This window comes from Delphinus delphis, chromosome 13 (genome assembly GCF_949987515.2).
Source record: "Delphinus delphis chromosome 13, mDelDel1.2, whole genome shotgun sequence".
Lineage (NCBI taxonomy): Eukaryota > Metazoa > Chordata > Mammalia > Artiodactyla > Delphinidae > Delphinus > Delphinus delphis.
Window position 1 is genome coordinate 5,240,887 of NC_082695.1, and position 19,747 is coordinate 5,260,633.

Consider the following 19,747-nt stretch of genomic DNA (forward strand, 5'->3'; position numbering starts at 1 on the left):
GGTTGTCACAAACCTTCAACTGGTAAAAAAAACCCAAAACACAATATCTGCAAAGCACAATAAAGCGAAGTGCAATAAAATGAGGTATGCCTGTACACAAAGGTAACAGGCCCGGTTTAAAAACACTCAGCTGTCCAGCCTCCCCCACAGGGAGAGGTGGCCTGTGGCCAGTTCTGGCCTCTGAGGCATAAGCAGATGTGCACTGGGTGGGCTTTCCAGAAAAGCCGTTGTTTTGCTGATACAAACGGGGCATGCTGAGGAGGGACAGGCCCTTTGCCTCTCGCCCGGCCCTGGTCACGTCCTCCTTCCTGCCTGGGACGCGGGCGGGGTGAGCAGCCCCACGCGAGCACGGCGGAGCCCAGGGCACAGGAGGAGCCGGGCACCTATCGCCCCTACACCCGCCCTACAGCGGCCTCTAACCTGCCATGACGCGAGAAAAATGAGCCCTGCCAGGGGGCAGCCCGGATGCTGCGACACAGAGCCAGGCACGACCCAAGTGGCCCCCGGCTCCTGCAATGATGAGAAAATGCTGTCCAGAACCCCGGCGGCCCTGAGCCCTGGGGGAGCCCAGGGTGAGGAAAGTCCTCGTCCTCTGGGGGGTGGCTTCACACTGAGAAGGGCTCTGGGGCCATTCGGTCACCAGGCACGGCCGCTAACTCGCAGGGACCCAGGACATGCCCCCGCCACCTGGGCCAAACATCTCCCAGCGGGTTGCGGCTCCTGGCTGCCCCATCTGCACCGGCTTTAGGCCCTCAGATCCAGCCCCGGCTTCAGAGAAAACACGCAGCACGCCGCTCGCACGGGGCTGTGCACGTATGCGTATATGCTTACTGTATTAAATGCCTCATAGCACCTGCCCCGTTGTTTTTAGGAAGTTTGAAATAGTTTATTAAACATTGTGTGTCTGCCTTTAAGTTGGCAGAGCCCTATCCAGTCTCTTACAATACCCAGTTTACACTTGACGTTCACACTTGACAAGAAACAATCCAGCATTTAGCCATGACAGACGTTGCTGGCCAATCCTGATGCATTTCTTTTCAGCTGAGATTTGGCTTCAGAGCCCTTCTGAATGGGACACTCTGCCTATCACCAGTTTATCAGAGCTGCCACCTGAGGGGAAACCTCTTTACTATCCCGGGATAGAATCACTTTTCCGGACTTTACTCTGCATTTAAAATGTGGTCATAAATTAACTCCAGTAAACTCAGTGCTGCCCCTTTTCTATAATCCATGAGAAAAAGCGTTCAAGAAAGCTTTTCACTGTACTCGGTTTCAAAAAATACAAAAATGAACATTATGATGACAGGAGTGTGTTAAGAGGCTAAAGTGAACAGTACATTCAAAAGCACATACAGCTGCTGGCGACGAGCTTTTGATGTGCAGGTCCCGGCCCCCTGTGCAGTGAGGCCACGTCCCCTGAGGCCCAGCGGCTCTGCTTCAGCAGGACCCGTGGCCTGGGGGCTCGTCCGCATCCCTGAGTGACACTCCCCACGGCGTGGACATCACCCACGCCTTCAAACACTCACACACCACACACTTAATTAACATTAAAAAAATTTCAAACCACTCAAAGCCCGTGAAATTAAGAGATCCTATTAAAACGTGAAACCCACTCATTCTCCAAAGGGAACTGGAACTCTATCTGCTGGGGAGCACCGGTGGCTGGGTGTGACACACGGTTCCCCCAGGAGCTGCCCAGATTCTGTCCGTGACACACAGAGAGCGGGAGCGGTCGGCCCGGGGTCCTGAGAATCTGCCGTGAGATGCTGTAAAGTCACCCTGGGACGGGCGCCGTGACAGGTAACGTGCCACAGCAGACAGATGGGCCCTGAAGGGTGGCAGCCAGAGCCGGGAGACGAAAACAAAGGGAAGAAAGAGATCTGGGCCTTAAGAGAGGGAAATGGAACCACAGTACAAGGCTGCAGGCTGGTCACTGCCCTGGGGTGAGCCGTCACCAAGATGCCTGCAGGCCCTGGCTGGAGACCAGGCGTCGGCCATGCCGGTGCACGCACAGGAGACCCCAGCTCCTCCCTGCGAGTGTGCAAAGACATACACTCTCCAGACTGCCACACACACAACCCAAACCCTCCCTTTCGGCCCCTGAAGGTCAGGATCCCCCTGTGGCGGGTGGAAGACTCAGGGATCCACCAGATGAAACCGCAGAGCAGAGAATCGTTCTTCCCCAGGCCTACAGACTTGGTGCAAACTCCTTTTCTAAGAGCCGTAGGTTTCTAAGTCATTTCTTTTTTTTTTTTTTTTTTTTATTCATTTATTTATTTTTGGCTGCGTTGGGTCTTCGTTGCTGCCCCCAGGCTTTCTCTAGTTGCGGCGAGCGGGCTTCTCATTGCGGTGGCTTCTCTCGTCACAGAGCACAGGCTCTAGAGCACAGGCTTCAGTAGTTGTGGCGCACGGGCTTCGCTGCTCCGCGGCATGTGGGATCCTCCCGGACCAGGGCTGGAACCCGTGTCCCGTACATTGGCAGGCGGATTGCTAACCACTGCGCCACCAGGGAAGTCCCTCTAAGTAACTTCTTGAACGCACAGAAGTGACAGTACAGACGTGTGTGGCTCAGGGACGTGCCAGCTGGCCTGGTTCAAAAGTCCTGCAGCTCGGGGACGTCCCGGTACAAATGCAGGGTCTCGGGGTTCGAGAAGGCTTTGTGGTGCTCCACGGTTTTCCCAGCGATGATCTGCTTCACGGCCATTTCCACTTTCTTGCCGTTGAGGGTGTACTGCCAGGGGAGGGGAGGAAGCAGACAGGAAGAGCGTTTAGACCCGAAGGGGAAAGAAGTCCCTCAGCTCTGACATCTGGGCACGTCCAAGCCGAAACGACCATCGTGACCTGGGGCGACCAGAGCGAGCGATTCTCGGTGGGTGACCGTGAGCGAGTTCCTTAACCTGGGTTTGTCCCTTGGAACATCACCTGGGGACCAGAGCATCACCCCGAGGCTGTGGGCAAGCTGATGAGTGAAGGCACACACAGCTCTCGGACGTGCCTCGCTGTTACGCTGCCTCTTTCTTACTTACATTTACCTTCTTACACTGTTTATTATATTAGAAAGACTAGCTTATTTCAGGAGTGGGCTGGCTTCCTGTGACTGTCCCTGACCACCGGAAAGTGAGCTACGTCCAAGAGCCTCGCCAAACTTCCGGCAAATTACGCTGCCTCTTTCTCACTTACATTTACCTTCTTACACTGTTTATTATATTAGAAAGACTAGCTTATTTCAGGAGTGGGCTGGCTTCCTGTGACTGTCCCTGACCACCGGAAAGTGAGCTACGTCCAAGAGCCTCGCCAAACTTCCGGCAAATCTTCCCCCAGAACCGTCATCTGAATGAGATGGGGCACTGCTTTTCCCATAGTCAGACTCTGTCCAAATGCTCAGAGGCCCCTCTAAAATTCATAGCACGCGTTTCATCTTTAACCCCAATGGTCATTTGGCGGCTGTGCTGGCGTGTTTAGGGACCAGGAAAATTCTGGAACAAACAGAGAGCCCTTTAATGAACCGCCAGTGCCCTGATCTCTCCTCACACTGGCATTTTTTTTTTTTTTATCCTGAGATGTAATTAAAATTCATTCATTGAAAACCTCGGTCTACGTGTGAACTAATTAAGGATCTGAGCACCGGCTTCTGAAGGACCACCTGTCACTGGGGTGTTGTCAGCCCCTCTTGCCCTGAAATGCAAACGTCTCACGTGCTTTCTGTGCTTTAAAGCCCCAAGAACAGCCTGCATCAGCTGACAAAACAAACAAGACATCGTTTTAGAAGAAATCCTTCCCCTGGGCTTCCCTGGTGGCGCAGTGGTTGAGAGTCCGCCTGCCGATGCAGGGGACACAGGGTCGTGCCCCAGTCCGGGAAGATCCCACATGCCGCGGAGCGGCTGGGCCTATGAGCCACGGCTGCTAGGCCTGCGCGCCCGGAGCCTGTGCTCCGCAACGGGAGAGGCCACAGCAGTGAGAGGCCCGCATACCGCAAAAAAAAAAAAAAGAAAAAAAAGAAATCCTTCTCCTGCTTCTTGGTGAGAAGGGCTGGGGTGGGGCAGAAGGTCCTTGGACTCCTGCTTGGCCCCCTCCCTACCCCCCTACCCAGGAGATAAGGCACAGCCTCCCGTCAGGATGGGCCAGCACGTCAGCTGTGACCAGTGACAAAGACCTGCTGAGATCAGGGCAGTCATGGCCTCCGGGCCCTCCAGCCTGGCAGGGCCTCAGATGCCCTTTTGTGTTCCCCTTGGTGTGACCAGACGCCCGGCCGTGACCTTGGCCGTGTCCAGCCCCGAGCCCCTGTGGCTGGGCCAGACCCCCCACCCCCCAGCCTGGTGGCACAGGGCGAATCCTCTCCAAAGTGCTCTATTAGTTCAGACCACAGGGATCTGAGAACACGAGGGAGCTTGAAAAAGCCCCGGGAACCCTCGAAACGACTTCACGGGTCAAGCGGACGGAGGAGGAGAGAGCTGAACTGAGTGCCCGGAAGTCAGGGGACAAGAGCCAGGCTGAGGACAGAAAGAAAGACAGGCTGGGGTGTTCCTCACCTTCCAGCAAATCGCTCCGCTCTTCTCGTGAGCAGATACAGTTTGGGAGTCACCATTTCGGCAGCAAAGGACACAGATTCATTCTCAACAAGATAAAGCCAAGGGGACTCTCACATCCTAGTTCCCCAAACTGTTCCAGATCCAGACAGAACGGATCCACTGAAGGGAAGCCTAAGACCCTCACCAGGGAAAAGACAGTGAGTGTCACTGACTCAGGAAGCCCCCTTCTCTCCCTGAGCCACTGTCTGCACAGCGTCACCCGGAGTCACCCACCCGCCGAGTGAGACAAGAGAACTCCCAGGCCGCGGGGGCCCTTCCTACGCGTAACCAAAGTGGAAAGGAAATCTGTGGACGGTATAAAAAGCCCTGGCTCTAGCTGCACCTCACATGCCCGCCCCTGCTCGGGGAGCGACATCCAGACTCTCCTTCCCCTGGTGGCCCGGTTAACCCGCTCCCGTCCCCGCCTCCGTGAACAGCTACTCTGCGGGCTTGGCTCGGCTGTGCCCTTACACGGCTGTGTGCGCACACGCGTGTATACGCAGAGGCCTTCTCGGCCGACAGAGGCCTTCGTTTTGTAAGCGGCCGCAGGTTAAAGCCGTGATCCGATCTGAGCGCATCTCCTCCCGCAATGAGAACCTAAGCAAAGTATTGCGGGGGGGCAGCTTTCTGGAGCTGCGCCTCTAAATAGATTCACATCTTCTTTCTGCAGGCAGAACTTAAAATTAAAAGGCAGGAGGAACGGCACCCCAGCGACTCTTTAAAAAGTTAAAATTAATTTTTGCATTAATAATTTGAGCACACACTAAAACCACACAGAGGAAAAGCCAGTTGGACGTGCCAGGCGGGCCCTGCTTACCCTCTGAAGACTGGTATTTAGCAGAAGTTGCTTTACATGCAATTTAGGAAGAGTAAAAAAAAAAAAAAAAAAAAAACAGAGAGAGGGAGATGGCCGAAAACAGAATGGGGTTGCCAGGCAACGGGGACCAACTATATATAAAGCCTGAGCAAGCGTCTAGATGAGAGGTCCAGAAGCATGCGGGCTCGTGGGGGGCCGTACCGGGATGCCCTGGGTCTCCAGGACGAGGCTGGGCACGTGCCGGGCGGACAGGCCCAGGCGGATGGCGCTGCAGATCCTCTTCACCAGGTCGGGCCGGAAGGTGTGGCCGGAAGCCATCTTCAGGAAGAGGATCACCCTCTCCTGCCCGTCCTTGTTGTACTGGGGGACACACAGGCTGTCCAGGACCTCCTTGAAGGCCTCCACTGCAGAGACAGGGCCAGGGCCTCGCTCTCACACCATCCCACCTTGATGGGGACTGCCGTGGCTCCCCTGCCCCCCCTGGCAGGTGCCCCGGGGAACAGGCAGAAGGACACCTATCACCAGCAGAGTCAGAGAGCCGTAGCTCGCGCTGGAAGGGCTGACGTCTTACAAGGAGCCGGGCACCCGCCTTACTTACTCAATTACAAATTTAAAAATAAGAAAAGGAATCAAGTGCCGCAAGGGTACTCCAGTGGTGGGAGGAAGAAAGGCTGGAATCACATGGATCGAGATTCCACCCTGATTACACAACCCTGACATGACTTTGGGACTCTGCCATCCGCATGAGGCCGCCTCCCCGGGAGGCTGATTTCGTGGCCCCGGTGGGACATTTTAAGGCTCACAGGTGACTCTACTGTGCACCCATAAGGCCCACTGTCTTTATTTGGCGTCCTGGATGGTGGTGCTGTGTGACTGCCAGCAATCACACAACCTCTCTGTGTGTCCTTCTCCACCCATGAAGAGTAGACACAGCTGACCAACCTGATGGAGCTCACCATGAGGATGAGATGTAACGGAATGGGGATGGGCCACGGGACCTTAAGGATCCTGTCCTGAGGCTTTTTGAGCTACAAGCAGTGTGGACAAGGATGTTCTAGAAAGAAGGACACCCTCATACATGTCTATTCTCACGCCCGGAGGCAAAGGGGCAAGAGTTATGCCAAAAGGTGGCATCTTCGGAAAGCAGGTCCCCGCTGAGACACTCCTTGTGCCACTCCTGGATGACTTGAGAATAATGCTGGGACAGAGGAGAACGCTCACCGATGTTATAGATTTCCGAGCTGCCGAATCGCACTCCGTTGGGGTTGAGTGTGCTGTCGCTGGAGAGAGAGACGAGGTCATGGACACGTGGCGGCTCCAGAGTGAGGCCCATCGCAGGGGCCCCAGGGACAGTCACCCCGTTTCCACGACCACATGCCGTCAGCACCGGCACCTCCCCAGCTCCTAGTCCCAACCACCCCCTTTCTCCCTCTAAACTCAAAGCTAGCTATCAAGGGGGTCCCCTCTGTGTGGGGACATCGGCCACCTCCCTGCCCCTCCCCCCGCACAGGTGCCCCCTCCCGGGTGCGGGCACCCCTCCCCGCTGCACTCCAGGAAGGGCCGTAGCGACGGCAGACAAGACGTGGGGCGCACGTCGGCCGCAGGCCTCCCACCCCAAAGCCCCCCGACCCACCACTGCAGGGCACAGAAATGTGGGTCAGGCCCAGACCCACCCCTGGGAAGCTGACACAGGAAGAACCCAGGAAAGGCCCCAAATGGGGCAGCCAACCCACCCCGCAGGCCGAGCAGATGGAAGGGTCCAGGACACGGGAAGCGCCCCCCTCTCCCTGCCCGGATGCCTCGGGAAGCGGGGCCCCAGGGAAGAGAAGCCAAGTCCGCGGCCCTCACCTTCGGCCCAGCATGATGACGCCCCTGGTCTTGGGGTTGATTCTGCAGTAGTCGCCGTGCACCCAGACACCTGCCGGGGGCGGGGGGGGCAGAGGGACTCGGTCACCCCAAGGGGACAGGATCCTGACCGGCTGCCTGGACAGACGCCCTCGGAAGGCATGACACCAACGTAACTCTTGTCAACAGACACACCCGAGGCCCAGAAGCAGGTGTGATGTGGGGCTGGGGGCGGAAGTGAACCAGACAGCTCCCATCCCCAAGGGCACACCTTCCCACCCCCAAGGGCACGCCCTACACCCAGGTCTGAGATGCGGCAGCGCGCAAGAAACACCCCTCCCGCAGGTACCAACGAGGGTTGCGGGAATTCACGGGGCCTGAGAGCAACCCCAGCAGTGAGGATGTGAAGGGGGGGACTGGGGAGATCAATGGAGCTTTGAGGGGGGCCTCTGAATGGAGGGTGGGAAAGTACAAGCCCCGTCTTGGGAAGAGAGGGTGGTCTGGGGCGGCTGAGGGAGCAGGTCCGGAGGGGTTGGGGCCCACCTTGTAACAGAATAAACAGGAGCATGACCAGGCGGGAGGCTACTGCAACAGTCCCAGTAACCCAAGCCTGAACGAAAGCACCAGCCACGGGGGCAGAGGCTTACCGAGCAGGTGAAACCCGGGGCACGTGGAGGGCGGAGACAAAGGCAAGAATCAGGTGACACTGACACCGCGCGCCCTGAGCCACCCCGACGTGGCCCGCAGTGTGCAGCTGGGCCCTTGGGCTGGTGTCGTTCATGGGGAGGCCCCCGTCCTGGAGGCCCCAAAGCAACAGATCCAAGGGATCAGGCCCCAGCTTTGGACACATCCGCCACCCGACACAGAGCAGCAGAGAGAAGCCACGCCGCACAGGGGAACTGCCTGGAGGCCTCCTCCCTTGGCGGGTCCCACAAATGGAGGAGGCGCCCCGGGGGAGGGAGCGGTCAAGAGCACAGCTCTGCCGGCTCTGCGCAGCTCGGAATTCATTTGCCTGGCCTCCTGGAATAAGCCCCAGAGCCCTGCGATCCAGCCAGGGGAAAATGGCAGACCAAGCCCGCGCAGGGTCCTCACGGACGCCATCTCTTCCTTCCGAGTCGGCCCGTGACTCTGAGCTGCTACCCCTCCAATGACAACATACTCCGTGGAGGCCCTCATCCCAGCCAGTGGCTACAAGCCACGACCAGGGCTTCTCCGGAGATGAAGCCCAGGTCCCCCGCCTGCAGGGAGCGTGCAGTGCGTGGGAGGCCATGGAAGAGAAGGAAAGGCCTCATGAGCTCATTTATTCTGAGCAAAGAGGACGGGAGGCCTCGAGGGCCTTCTTCCCTCCTCCCCAAGCTAAAAAATAAAACCTTTCCTTTTTTTTCCCCACTAGGTATTTTATTCTTTTTGGTGCAGCTCTAAAGGAATTGTTTTCTTGCTTTCTCTTTCCGATAGTTCATTATGAGCGTACAGGAAAACAACACATTTCTGTATCTTAACCTTGTGTCCTACAACTTTACTAAATTCATTTATTAGTTCTAATAGCTTTTTGGTGGAGACTTTAGGGTTTTCTACATATAGCATCATGTCATCTGCAAACAGTGACAGTTTTACTTCTTCTCTTCTGATATGGACACATTTTCTTTCTTTTTCTTGTCTGATTGCTGTGGCTGAAACCTCTCCTTTCTAATTGGATATTTAAAGGGTTCCCCTACACAAACGGGTGGAAAAGTCATTCCTACGCTTGCAAATGACATGCCAAAGTTTTGCAGAAGCACATCTGTATGGCTACACAGAAAACCAGGCTTATACACGGTGGTCCCAGGAGACAGCAAGCTGCAGACAGAGCAGCAGGGCCTGTCCCACCCACCTCCCGGGAATCCTTGTTCATTTTGGAACTTGGGTGCCAAGATCCACACACAGTCTGGCTCATATGGAGTCAGACCTCCCATGAGTCTGATCCTTACTGAAGCCCTGGAAATGCAAAGAAAAAGGAAGATGCAAATCTCCCGGAAGAAGTTTTCATTTGTGAAAATGAAACGACATGCTTCAACCTCTTGCAAAACCAAAGCTGAGGGGATGAATCCACAAGTGGCTGGAGGCTCTGGTGCCCGGTTGCCACGTCAGAGAAATTAAGGGTTTCCTTCTAGGTTTCCATGCCCCTGGGCCTGCAGTTCAAACTCTCTAGTTTTCATGGCAGGTGATTTTGCTTCACTCTGATTTTCCTCGTGCTCTCCCATTTCGGTGATGGGACCCGTGAACAAATACACCAGGATGAATGGGCAAACCCAGCCTTTCTCCTGCTTTGAATTCCTGGAGGTCTACTGCCTGAAATCTTTTTAGAGTGAGCATGTATACCTGTACATTAAAAAAAAAAAAAGATGGCCCAGCCTTCCATGTACATAAATGTAAATATAAATAAACAACACATTGCACATACACGCTTCTCTTATTAAAGGACCTGTGACCACTGGACCTGTTTAGCTAACGAGGGCCAATGGAAGCTCTGCCTGCTCCATCTCATCAAGCTCAAAATCTTGATGGCTCATGGGCAGGCCTGATCTCCTATTTGGAATTCACTATCTTCAGTCACCTGTACCCATCATACTTCCATTTTTGCCTTGGCTACCAGGAAACTCAGAGCTGAAATCATTGCTTTGAAGGATCAGAATGATCTAAATCTTTCTATTTTTAGATTTTAATTTTAGCTTTTAATTTCCTTTTAAATTTTTATTAGGTTTTTAAAGACAATTAAAAGTCACAAAGAAAATCAAAATGGCTCCTATTATTCACACACATACATTTCCTTTTAAAAACTCACACAGAAGGCATGCAATGCCCTCGGTTCCACACTCCTATTTGTCACTTAATAAATTCTTGGATACTTCTCCATATCGGCACCTTGTCAGTTTACATTTTCACTGGCCTAATTTTTCAGGGTAGTGATGTCTGTAAGTCGGATGCCTGTTGCAGAAAGGAAGACCTTGCTTCTTTGTTGTTTTCTTTTATCATCGAGCCATGTCCTATACAGTCCAAGAATCTCTCAGTGCTGGGCCTGGAGAAGTGGTCTAAGTTCAGCCTGTGTCCACCCTGACCATGACCAACAGCTTCAGATCCCATTATCTTATCTGCCCTTATTTCTCCGTATTTATTCGTATGTCACACCTACTTCCAGAAAGTATTTGAGGAAGCTACCTATAAAGCCAACTATATGATGGGATTATTGAAAGGATCAGAAACTCTGCACTGGGGTGAGAGGACTGCTACAACAAAGCAATGATGGCAGCTCTGAGCTTCCTGGCAGCCAAGGCAAAAATGGACAATATAACAGGTCACCAAGTATTTGTTTCCTCCAAGAAGGAATATCAGAGCTTTGGAAATAAAGACTTTTTCTGAAATTAATCCTGAGAGACATTTATCATGCGAACCCTTGCATATGTAACAAAAAATGACAGAAAAGAGTTTTCAAAGAGCAGTGCTGCAGAAGAGATGTCATTTCTTAGATGGATCTTCAAGCTGAGGTTCTAATCCCTTCCTAGGACAGAAGCCCCGACTCCTCTTCAAGGTCATTTGAGGAACTTCTCTCTCTCTCTCTAGTCTGCTTTAGTCTGTCTGAACAGCTACACACTGGCAGGACCCAAGGTGGGGCTTAAATGCAGAGGCATCCAATGGAGACCAGGCCACATGGCGGGGAGGGATGCTCCCACTACCCTCACATGTGACGTGCTATGCCAGGTACGATGGCTTTTATGTGGGACATTACACGGGAACACGCAAGGCCGAGTAGAGAAACGGGACAGACCCGTGGCACCTTCTACCCCCGATGGTCACCTGCCGCTTTCTGATTCACCACATGTGATTTATGCAAAATAGAATTACCTTTCTAGAGGTTGAAGACAGCAAGTACTTAGGTGTAAATAACTCTGGAGCAGAAGCCTCGCTACATTATGAGTTACATAGCTGCAATCACTCGAGGTTGCTTATGAAATAAGATAAGGAGGCAGGAATCAGAGCTTTAAATAAAGAGACTTTCCAGCTCTGGGGCAAGACACCACTCCGAAGATGAACGGAGGGTGGCAGCCTGAGTGAGTGACGGCCTGGAATTAATCATCCCGCTGCAAAAGCTCTCTTCTCCCATCACCTCCACGAGGACTGGTTGATGGGGTGTGAGACAGAGGAGACCCCAGCCAGACACCTCTCGCACACGCATCTCTCCCCGAACAGGCAGATGAGCCTGGGTAAGCGAGCGGGCCTCCCGCCCCTACGCAGCCAAACCAGCGGGTCGTGCCGGCGGCCAGGAGCAGGGCTCCGGGCCAAGGGGCTCCGGGCACAGAGGGTGGTTAAGAGTAATCTACACCCAGATTAGGGTTTCGTAAGATGGCTTCAAGCTGACGGTGACCAGATACTGATCAAAAATTCATCATTGCCCCCCTGGCGGAATGAGCTGCGAGCAGCCTCACCAGGCTTTGAGGGGGGCCGGCAGGGGGCAGGCGCATCCAGAATTAGACACCGAAGGCCCAGCCCAGGCGGGAATCTGGGCAGCTCCACCTGCATCCCGACCCACCTGGGAATTTGGAGAAATATGCCTTCCGGTACTTGCTGCCGTTCTCGTCGTTCCAAAAGTGCGTGGGCTGACAGGGGAGCGGCTTGGTACACACCAGTTCACCGCTCTCCCCCCAGACTGCCTTTCCTGGCCGGGGAGGAATGAGAGCTAAACTGAGCACACGCCACAGCCAAACGCCCCGGCTCTCTTTCTCTCCTTCTCTCCTTTTTTAAGCTATGAGCTATCACAGAGTATTTCAGACACATCCAAAGCCGTGCAGCCGGCCCCGCCCACATGCCCATCAGCCCGGCGTCACCGAAAGCCACGCTACTGCTCCCCACCACGCTCCCCCCGCTCTCGCTCAACTTCAATCCTGTACCGTTCCCTTATGTGGATTAATAATTTTACCACATCTACATACACCTGAATAACACGTCGTTTTGCGTGTTTCTAAACACCGCACAAACGGTATCGCGCTGCCCCTCGGGTCCTGCATCTCGCTCTGGGTCCTCGCCAGGGTCAGGGCACGAGGCTGCTGAGGCAGTGGGGTGGCCTCAGCAGCGTCCCCAAAGTTTGCATGCCTGCCTGGCGTTCCAAGCACATGGCCCGCCATCTGTGCTGCAGGCCAACACCTACTCCCCTCAGCCGGACGGGCTGCAGGAGGCCGGGGAGCCCGGCGGGTGTTCAGCCAGGCTCGGGGGCCGTCAGTCTGCGAGCGGTGGCAGGGGCCGTTTTGGAGAACTGGCCCCAAGCAAAGTTACACATCCAAGCGCACCCAAGTTACCACTCACACCTCGTCACAGAGAGAGGAAGGGTTTGGAGCCATCACCTTCCTCGTTCCACACCTCCACGGCCATGCCCAGGTTCCGGGCCTGAATTTCCCCTTTGTACACAGGAATTGAAGGATTCTGGCCCACGAAGCAAGACATGATGTCGGTGCCACCTGCAAACAAAAGGAGATTCAAGATTCGAAGACCGGGACTTCCCTGGCGGTCCAGTGGTTAGGGCTCCAGGCTTTCACTGCCGAGGGCCTGGGTTCGATCCCTGGTTGGGGAAGTAGGATCCCACAAGCCACACGGCACAGCCAAAAAAAAAAGAAAAAAATTTCAGAAGACTGAGACAAACTGTCCATGTTTTTTATTAATGAACAATAAAGGAGAAAGACCCTGGAGGACAAATATATACTACTCTTTCTCCAAATACAGAAAAATTCCCAGAGAGCTGAGCTTCTCTTCAGGGAGGGAGCGGGGAGGTGACTTAGAAACTGGACTGAACCTCCCGTGTCCGGGTGATTTATCGTTCTGACCAGGGATACGTGCTGAAGGAGACACCAAATAAATGACCTCTTGTGGTCGCACGGAAATCCTAGACTCAGGTTCACGAAAGTGGAAGCTTCGCCCCATCAGGCCTGTCTGCAGGAACTGCCGCGGCAGACGGGTCCCGTGCACAGTCTCTTTGCTGTGGTTTATGTTCACTTAATCATCGGAGAAGCAGAAACCCTGTGGTCCCTGGAGTGCGAGTCTCCCGCACTAGGGCACGTGCTGGATGCGAATCACTCCGTTTCAGGGAGGGGCTCGAAGAAGAGTCGGACCCCAGGTGTCATCAAGAGGGAGTGGCATTAACGCCTGAACCTGGGCCCAGCCGGTGACAACTGCCCCCTCGCACGTGCCCGCGGTGCGGGATGCTCTGTGGGCACAGGGACACGCACGGAGCCCACCGGGGTGCACAGGGGTGGGAGACGGCAGCCCAGGGAGGAAAGGGGGGGAGGCTGTGGGCAGAGGGCACACACGGAGCCCCGACTTGGTCCCTTCCTAGACTCGGCGATCCGGACACTGGTGTCCGTGCTCCCCTTTACACCTGTTTGTACACCTAAAAAGACAGCCTTGTGATTTAAGAAGTGTCTTCTCCCTGCTCACGCTCTGTGTATGTGAACGGGGTGGGGCAGGGTGATTGAAACCCACATAAAATGCTTCGACGCTTCAACAACTGGCAGGATTAATTCCGGGCAGAATCGAAGCGTGCTGACCTGCCTCCCTCCTCCAGACACCTCGAGGTACCGGCTGGCACGTCCCATGAAGACGGGAGAATCGCGTTCATGGCCGTGACCAGCAAGCTCGGGGCAGTCTCGCGCCCCAACGAAGCACAGCGCTGGGAGCAGAAGTGCTGCTTCCGCTGCTTCCGGATTGGAGCTGGGGCGCTTGGGACAGCGGCAGGAGGACAGGCCGAGAGCCTAACAGACGTGGCTGCCCCGAGATGGGCTGGGCCGGCCCGGCAGACAGCCCCACGCCCATCCGACAGCAGCACCCCTGCCCACCAGGCGGGCTCTGGGGAGGACCAAGGGATGCGCTGGGCGGGCGGGAAGCTCGGCTCTGAGGCGGCAGGACCGGGTTTGAATCCCACTCTGTACCCAGCTAGTGGGTGGCCTCAGGCCAGTCACTTGGCACGTGCGGACCTTGTTTTCTCTTTTGTAAAGAAAATAGAATCTACCAGGATGAGCTGTTTAGGATCTAAGGTTACGATCAGGGTGCGGAGTGTATGTACGTTCTCCACCCCCGGCAAAGGTTCAGCAATGGCTAACTCAGTGTTTGTAGCCTCTCCCTAGAACATAACTACCGGGAATAAGGAACATCGACCGTGCAAACGCGCATGCTCTGCTGACTGTTCACGCAGATAAATTCAAGCCGGTGGACTCGCTGGGCCACAGGGGAAGCACGCTTAACGGCCAAGCCTGGTCCCCGAGTCCTCTGGCTCTTCCAGAACCTTCTCCACGGCACAGGCACATGGCGGGGGCCGTACCTGAGATGGAGCCCAGGAGGACGCTGCTCTTGACGCACCTGTAGACATAGTCGTAGCTCTGGGCGCTCAGGGGGGAGCCGGTGGACAGGATCGTGCGCAGCGTCTGCAGACTGTGAGTTTCCACTAGAGCCAGAATCATGGAGAGATTAGAGCCAAACCCGACACACTCTGCCTGGCTTGCAGGAACCAGGTAACAGAGTGGATCTGATTTCTGCGGCTGGCGAGACAGGGAACGGACACCCTGGGAGGCACGCTTACCTGGCTTCACGTCTTTCTCTTCCAGCACTGACAGCCACTTCGCACCCGTTCCAAGGATGGTGATGCTGGAGTTAAGAAGACACCAGAAACTCGTCAAGGCTCTTGCATATTCCAGGCACCGAAGCTTTCTCAAATTAGTGACCCATTTCGGACGAGGTTGCAAAATCCAAGACACGTCATTCTTCTGGGTTGAATTAACGCTTAATATGTAGTTGAAAGCCAGTTACAACACCTGCGTTACTCTGAGGCCAGCACTGACACGTCTGCAGAGCACCCGGGCTCCCTTTACCCTTTGGCTCTTCTTAAAACAACTGTCTGCACATAAACCCACCATCTTCCCAGCTGCAGGATGTTTTCTCTCGGGGGGACCAAAGGAGGACACAGAATCAAGACCCCTCAAGTTCTGAGCGCCCGCGATCGTTTCCCAGGGAAGTGGAGAGGCCGTGGGAGCTTCTGTTAGGACAGGCGCCAAGCCTGGGATTCCTGACCCATCTCCCTTTCTTAGATAAGCTCACATTTTTATGAAACTTAGAAAACCACTCTTCTTCTCTTTTTGAACATTTAGAATCTAGTCCTTTATCCCCAAGTTTGCATTGAGAACAACACGTTATGCTGAGTATAAGTCATTGTGTTTTCAAGGGGAGAGTGTTTCTTCATGTTCTGTTTCCTTCCTAGAAAGCTCTACCTTCCTAACTAATGGCTGTTTTCTCCTGGGGGCTGAAGGAGGCCATAAAATCCAGGTCCCTCCTGCCCCTCTGGGCGGCAAAACCCATCCCTTCGCACCTGGCTGGCGAGATTCATTCCAGGGAGACAGCCCTGTGCTATCTGGTGCTGGACAGAGCTCAGAGGCACAGACACACAGAACCAGGGCCGGCTGGGCTGGGAGGGGCAGAATCCACGGCTCAAAACTACTGTCCTTCATGCCTCCAGTCCCTTTCTTTTCTTCACTTCACCGGGACACCCTGCAACCACTAAAACCGCGGACACTTCCTGGGTCGCTGTGTCCTTGGTGAAGGCTGTTTTGGGAGCTGGGAGGTCGTGGGGACCAGGAAACGTATACAGTCCCCACCCCCTCCTCACTTACTCCATAAACTCAGGTAGTCTGATTAGCTGATTCCAGATCCTCTGAGAATGAAGGCGTCACCCGTATTTCAGCAGGAGACCAGGGACCCATCACATGCTGACGGACAGCAGGGACAGCCTCAGCCACAGGTAGAGATCTCCAGCCACCAGCCACACAGCGCAGCACGCGGATTTCTGCTCAGCCCCCATCCGCCCCCCCTCCCTAAGTCGCAGGTGTCTGTCTGCAAACCGCACCCTCAGGATGTGTAAAGACTGCCACGGCGTCCCCGGGGCTGGGCCCCAGGCCTGCTTGTGTGAAGGAACGGCCAGGCCTCCCCGTCTGTCTCCAGGCTTGGGTAAGGCAGTTTAAAAAACACAGAGCTCATGAAGCGCAGGCGCCCGTGCCTGTGTGCTCGGCACGGTGCCTTTTTCGCGAGTGCTGCTGGGAAGCACCCCACGAGGGATGAGGCAGCTCCCCGGCTCGCCCCAGCCCGGAGCCCTGCAAGGAGCCACCTGCAGACGCGGCTCCTCCACGGCTCCGCCAGCCTGAGCCCCGGTCTCCCCGGTCTGCCCTCGACCCCGCAGTTCGCGGGGGGATCGTGTAGCGCCCCCAAGTTCAACGCCCCAACGGGGTGCCACGTCACGCGGAAGACACCCACCCCGAGGCACAGCCCCGAAATCCCTGGGGGACCCTGCCCTCCCCCCTCATCCAGCTCCACCGCCTGAATCGACTGCCCACATGCAGCCACGAGGGCCTCCTCCCAGCCTCCGCACCACCCCCATCTCGGTCCCCTTGGGGCCTCGGCACCCGCCGCTGCCCTGGCCTGCAACACGCATCCCGCAGTCCTAAACGTGAACTGCCCGCCCAGTTGCAAACCCGGACAAAGACCCCAGAGTTCTTCCCTGACCCCAACCAGAATGTTCCCCAGCCCAGACCTGGAGAGCCCAGCAACACACCCAAAACAAAGAGGACAATCCGTCCTTTAACCTCGTTCACGTCTGCAAAATAACTGCTCAGTTATGAAACATGTTAGTAAGCCTGTGCGCTGACACGATGACAATCAACGAGGATTTCGTCCCTAAGCGCATCAACGTTATTTTAAACGTGAGGCCCTTAAATCGCACTGCGAAGCCCCTGCCCGCCCTGCCAGAGCTGAAGCGTCGCTCCTCCTGCACAAACCCGCAGGATTTTAGGTGAAAGCACGTTTGATTTGGTGTCACTTCAGCGTCGGGAGGTGGCAGAGCTGGAATGAAGGCATCCTGCCCCGTCTGACCTGCCCCCTCTCCTGTCACCCGCATGGACGGCTGGAGCGCCGTGCTGCCCTTCGGGCGCCCCTCACAGGCCAACGAGTGGCACCTGCCTCGCTGACCTCAGCAGATGAGCCCCCCAGCCGGGTGAAGGGCCAGGCCAGAGGGGCCCTGAGGACGGCCAAGGCCACGGCTCAGCTGGCATCCGGGGCACAGGCCAAACCGGGATGTAAGGCGGAGGCCCAGCACGTGCGTTCTACACAGACCCAAACCACAGGGCTGCGAACGCACTCCCACATGCACGCTTGCACACACACCTGCACACAATCACATGCGTGCACACACACACTCATCCACAGGCATGGGTGTACTCACACCCACGTGTGCACATACTCTCACACACCCACTTTCCTGTGCACATAAGCGTGTGTGCACCTGCATATACACACGTGCGCACATGCACACCTGCACACATTCACAGGCATGCGTGCTCACACTCGTGCACCTGTGCACATGCACACACACACTCACACGTTCGCACTCAGGTGCATCCACACTCACGTGTGCACGTACACACACGCAGAGCTGGGTCTGCCTGGGCCTCCATCCTTCAACTTCATTAGCTCTAAGCCCCGGGGATGTACCTCTCTCTCTCCATCCCTCCTCCCGTGGCACAGGCATACGCGTCCAGAGTGTCTCCTCCTGAGCGCGGCTGACAGGCATTCAGGGCAGAGATCCTCCCAGGGATTTGATTAACCCTTCACTGGCAACAAGCTCATTAGGAAATAAATTTCCTCGCCAATACTGTGAGCCAAATGTCAGGATTTAAATATCACCCAGGCCAAAGTTATACTTCAAATATTAATGCCCAGGGATTTAAGAACATTAGCGGTTCCTCCTGTTTCCCCAGTGTAAATGGACTCAAAGGTAACGTAATTAGAACATTGCAGAGCGTGGCTAACTTCTGGGCCACGGGAGCCCTGCCAGCTTCCGTGTTCTCGTTCTTGGAAACACGATCATTAGGCCAACGGCGACCAGCAGCCACAGTGGCGAGAACGCGTCAGCCGCCTATGATTAATTCATCAGCAAAGAAAGTGCCGACGGAACAGGGTCTCTGGACGGTTCCTGGCGATGGCAATGAGGGGCTGGGGGAGAAGAGGGGCCACTCCACCCTTCCCCCGACGCTGCCCCTTAGCTGGCCGCTGCCTCTGCCATCAGAATGCCCGCTTGCCGTCCTGTTCACAGGACTGCGGGGAGGCCCTTCTGCAGTACCGGCAGCGGGGCATCTGGAAGCACCCTGCTGAGTCTTGGGAGACCCTCGAGGCGCTGGCCAGCCCTGAGGGCTCGCAGAAGGGCGGGTGGGAAGGCCAAGCGCTGGGAACGCCCCAGAGACAGACCTGCCCTCCCCTGAATGAGCATCTCCACACCGTCCCCGAACAGGTATGTACGTTCAGCCTGGGTCATTCGCTATCACCCTTGCGGCCACGGGCCCCGCGCGAAACAGAGCTCTCCTCAGCCGTCAGTCTGCCTCTCTCCGGGGCCGCAGCTCTGCAAGTTCTTAGAAGCCAGAGTTACAAAAAAAAACCACGTTCCCTCTCCCGGTGCCCGAGGTTTCAGAGCTCACCCCTGGGCCCTGAGGGGCGGGGCAGCCCCCTCCGCACTACATGGGTCTCCATGGTCGGTCCCTGTCAGGGGCGCCCGCCCCTTCCCACCCTCCTTGACAGCTTCACCTACTCCTGGCACCTCCGCACCCTCACACAGCCACCCCCACCAAGAGGGGGACATCGAGGGTGGCAAAGCGTTCCAGAGACGGCACCCAGATCCTCAGAGCGGCCGCCCTGTGTCTGAGTGTCCCGGGTACCTACCCGATCCTGTCGACCAGGTCCCAGAGCACATTGGGGGTGGGCACCAGCGGGGAGCCGTCGTATAGGACCACGGCCGCCCCCGTGGCGAGAGCAGACACCATCCAGTTCCACATCATCCAGCCAACCTGGAGCAGACAGAAGGGAACACGTGTCAACCCAGCGCCGGGCCAGCTCCCCTCGGCCCCGTCACGCAGCCTCTCATCCCTAGAAAACCACCCGATGCTGAGCCAAAGTAGCCAGGAACTGCCCGGCCCAAACGCACAATGCTCTGCCCCAGCAATTCCCCGTCAACAGTTTACGGTAAGGGGCTTCCCTGGTGGCGCAGAGGCTAAGAATCCGCCTGCCAATGCAGGGGACACGGGTTCAATCTCTGGTCTGGGGAGATCCCACGTGCTGCGGAGCAACTGAGCCCGCGTGCCACAACTACTGAGCCCGCGTGCCACAACTACTGAGCCCGCATGCCACAACTACTGAAGCCCATGCGCCTAGAGCCCCTGCTTCGCAACAAGAGAAGCTACCGTAATGAAAAGCCCACGCGTCGCAGCAAAGAGTAGCCCCCGCTCGCAGCAACTAGAGAAAGCCCGCGCGCAGCAACAAAGACCCAATGAAGCCAAAATAAAAATTAAAATTAAAAGAGTTCATGGCAGGGATCAACGCACACGTGTGCACTAAGACATGTCGGAGAATGTTTCCTGCAGCCTCACTGATGACAACAAGGGACCGAAGGCAACAGAGATGCCCGTTG

At 55.8% G+C, this 19,747-nt stretch overlaps 1 protein-coding gene across 5 annotated transcripts in view; it reads right to left on the reverse strand.

Annotated features, from left to right (window-relative positions):
- Positions 1 to 544: 544 nt before the first annotated feature.
- The window catches only part of AACS (acetoacetyl-CoA synthetase), a 46,669-nt gene continuing 27,466 nt past the window's right edge, over positions 545 to 19,747 (reverse strand). The window contains exons 10-18 of one of the 5 annotated variants that reach the window (XM_060027876.1): positions 19,003 to 19,127; positions 14,828 to 14,892; positions 14,570 to 14,692; positions 12,603 to 12,716; positions 11,795 to 11,920; positions 7,234 to 7,303; positions 6,607 to 6,665; positions 5,587 to 5,789; positions 552 to 2,731 (exon numbers count right to left, since the gene is read on the reverse strand). In XM_060027876.1, coding sequence (XP_059883859.1) covers positions 2,594 to 2,731; positions 5,587 to 5,789; positions 6,607 to 6,665; positions 7,234 to 7,303; positions 11,795 to 11,920; positions 12,603 to 12,716; positions 14,570 to 14,692; positions 14,828 to 14,892; positions 19,003 to 19,127 — 1,023 coding nt within the window. In that variant the 3' untranslated portion in view covers positions 552 to 2,593. The other 4 variants (XM_060027877.1, XM_060027879.1, XM_060027878.1 and 1 more) reach the window with 4 other exon arrangements.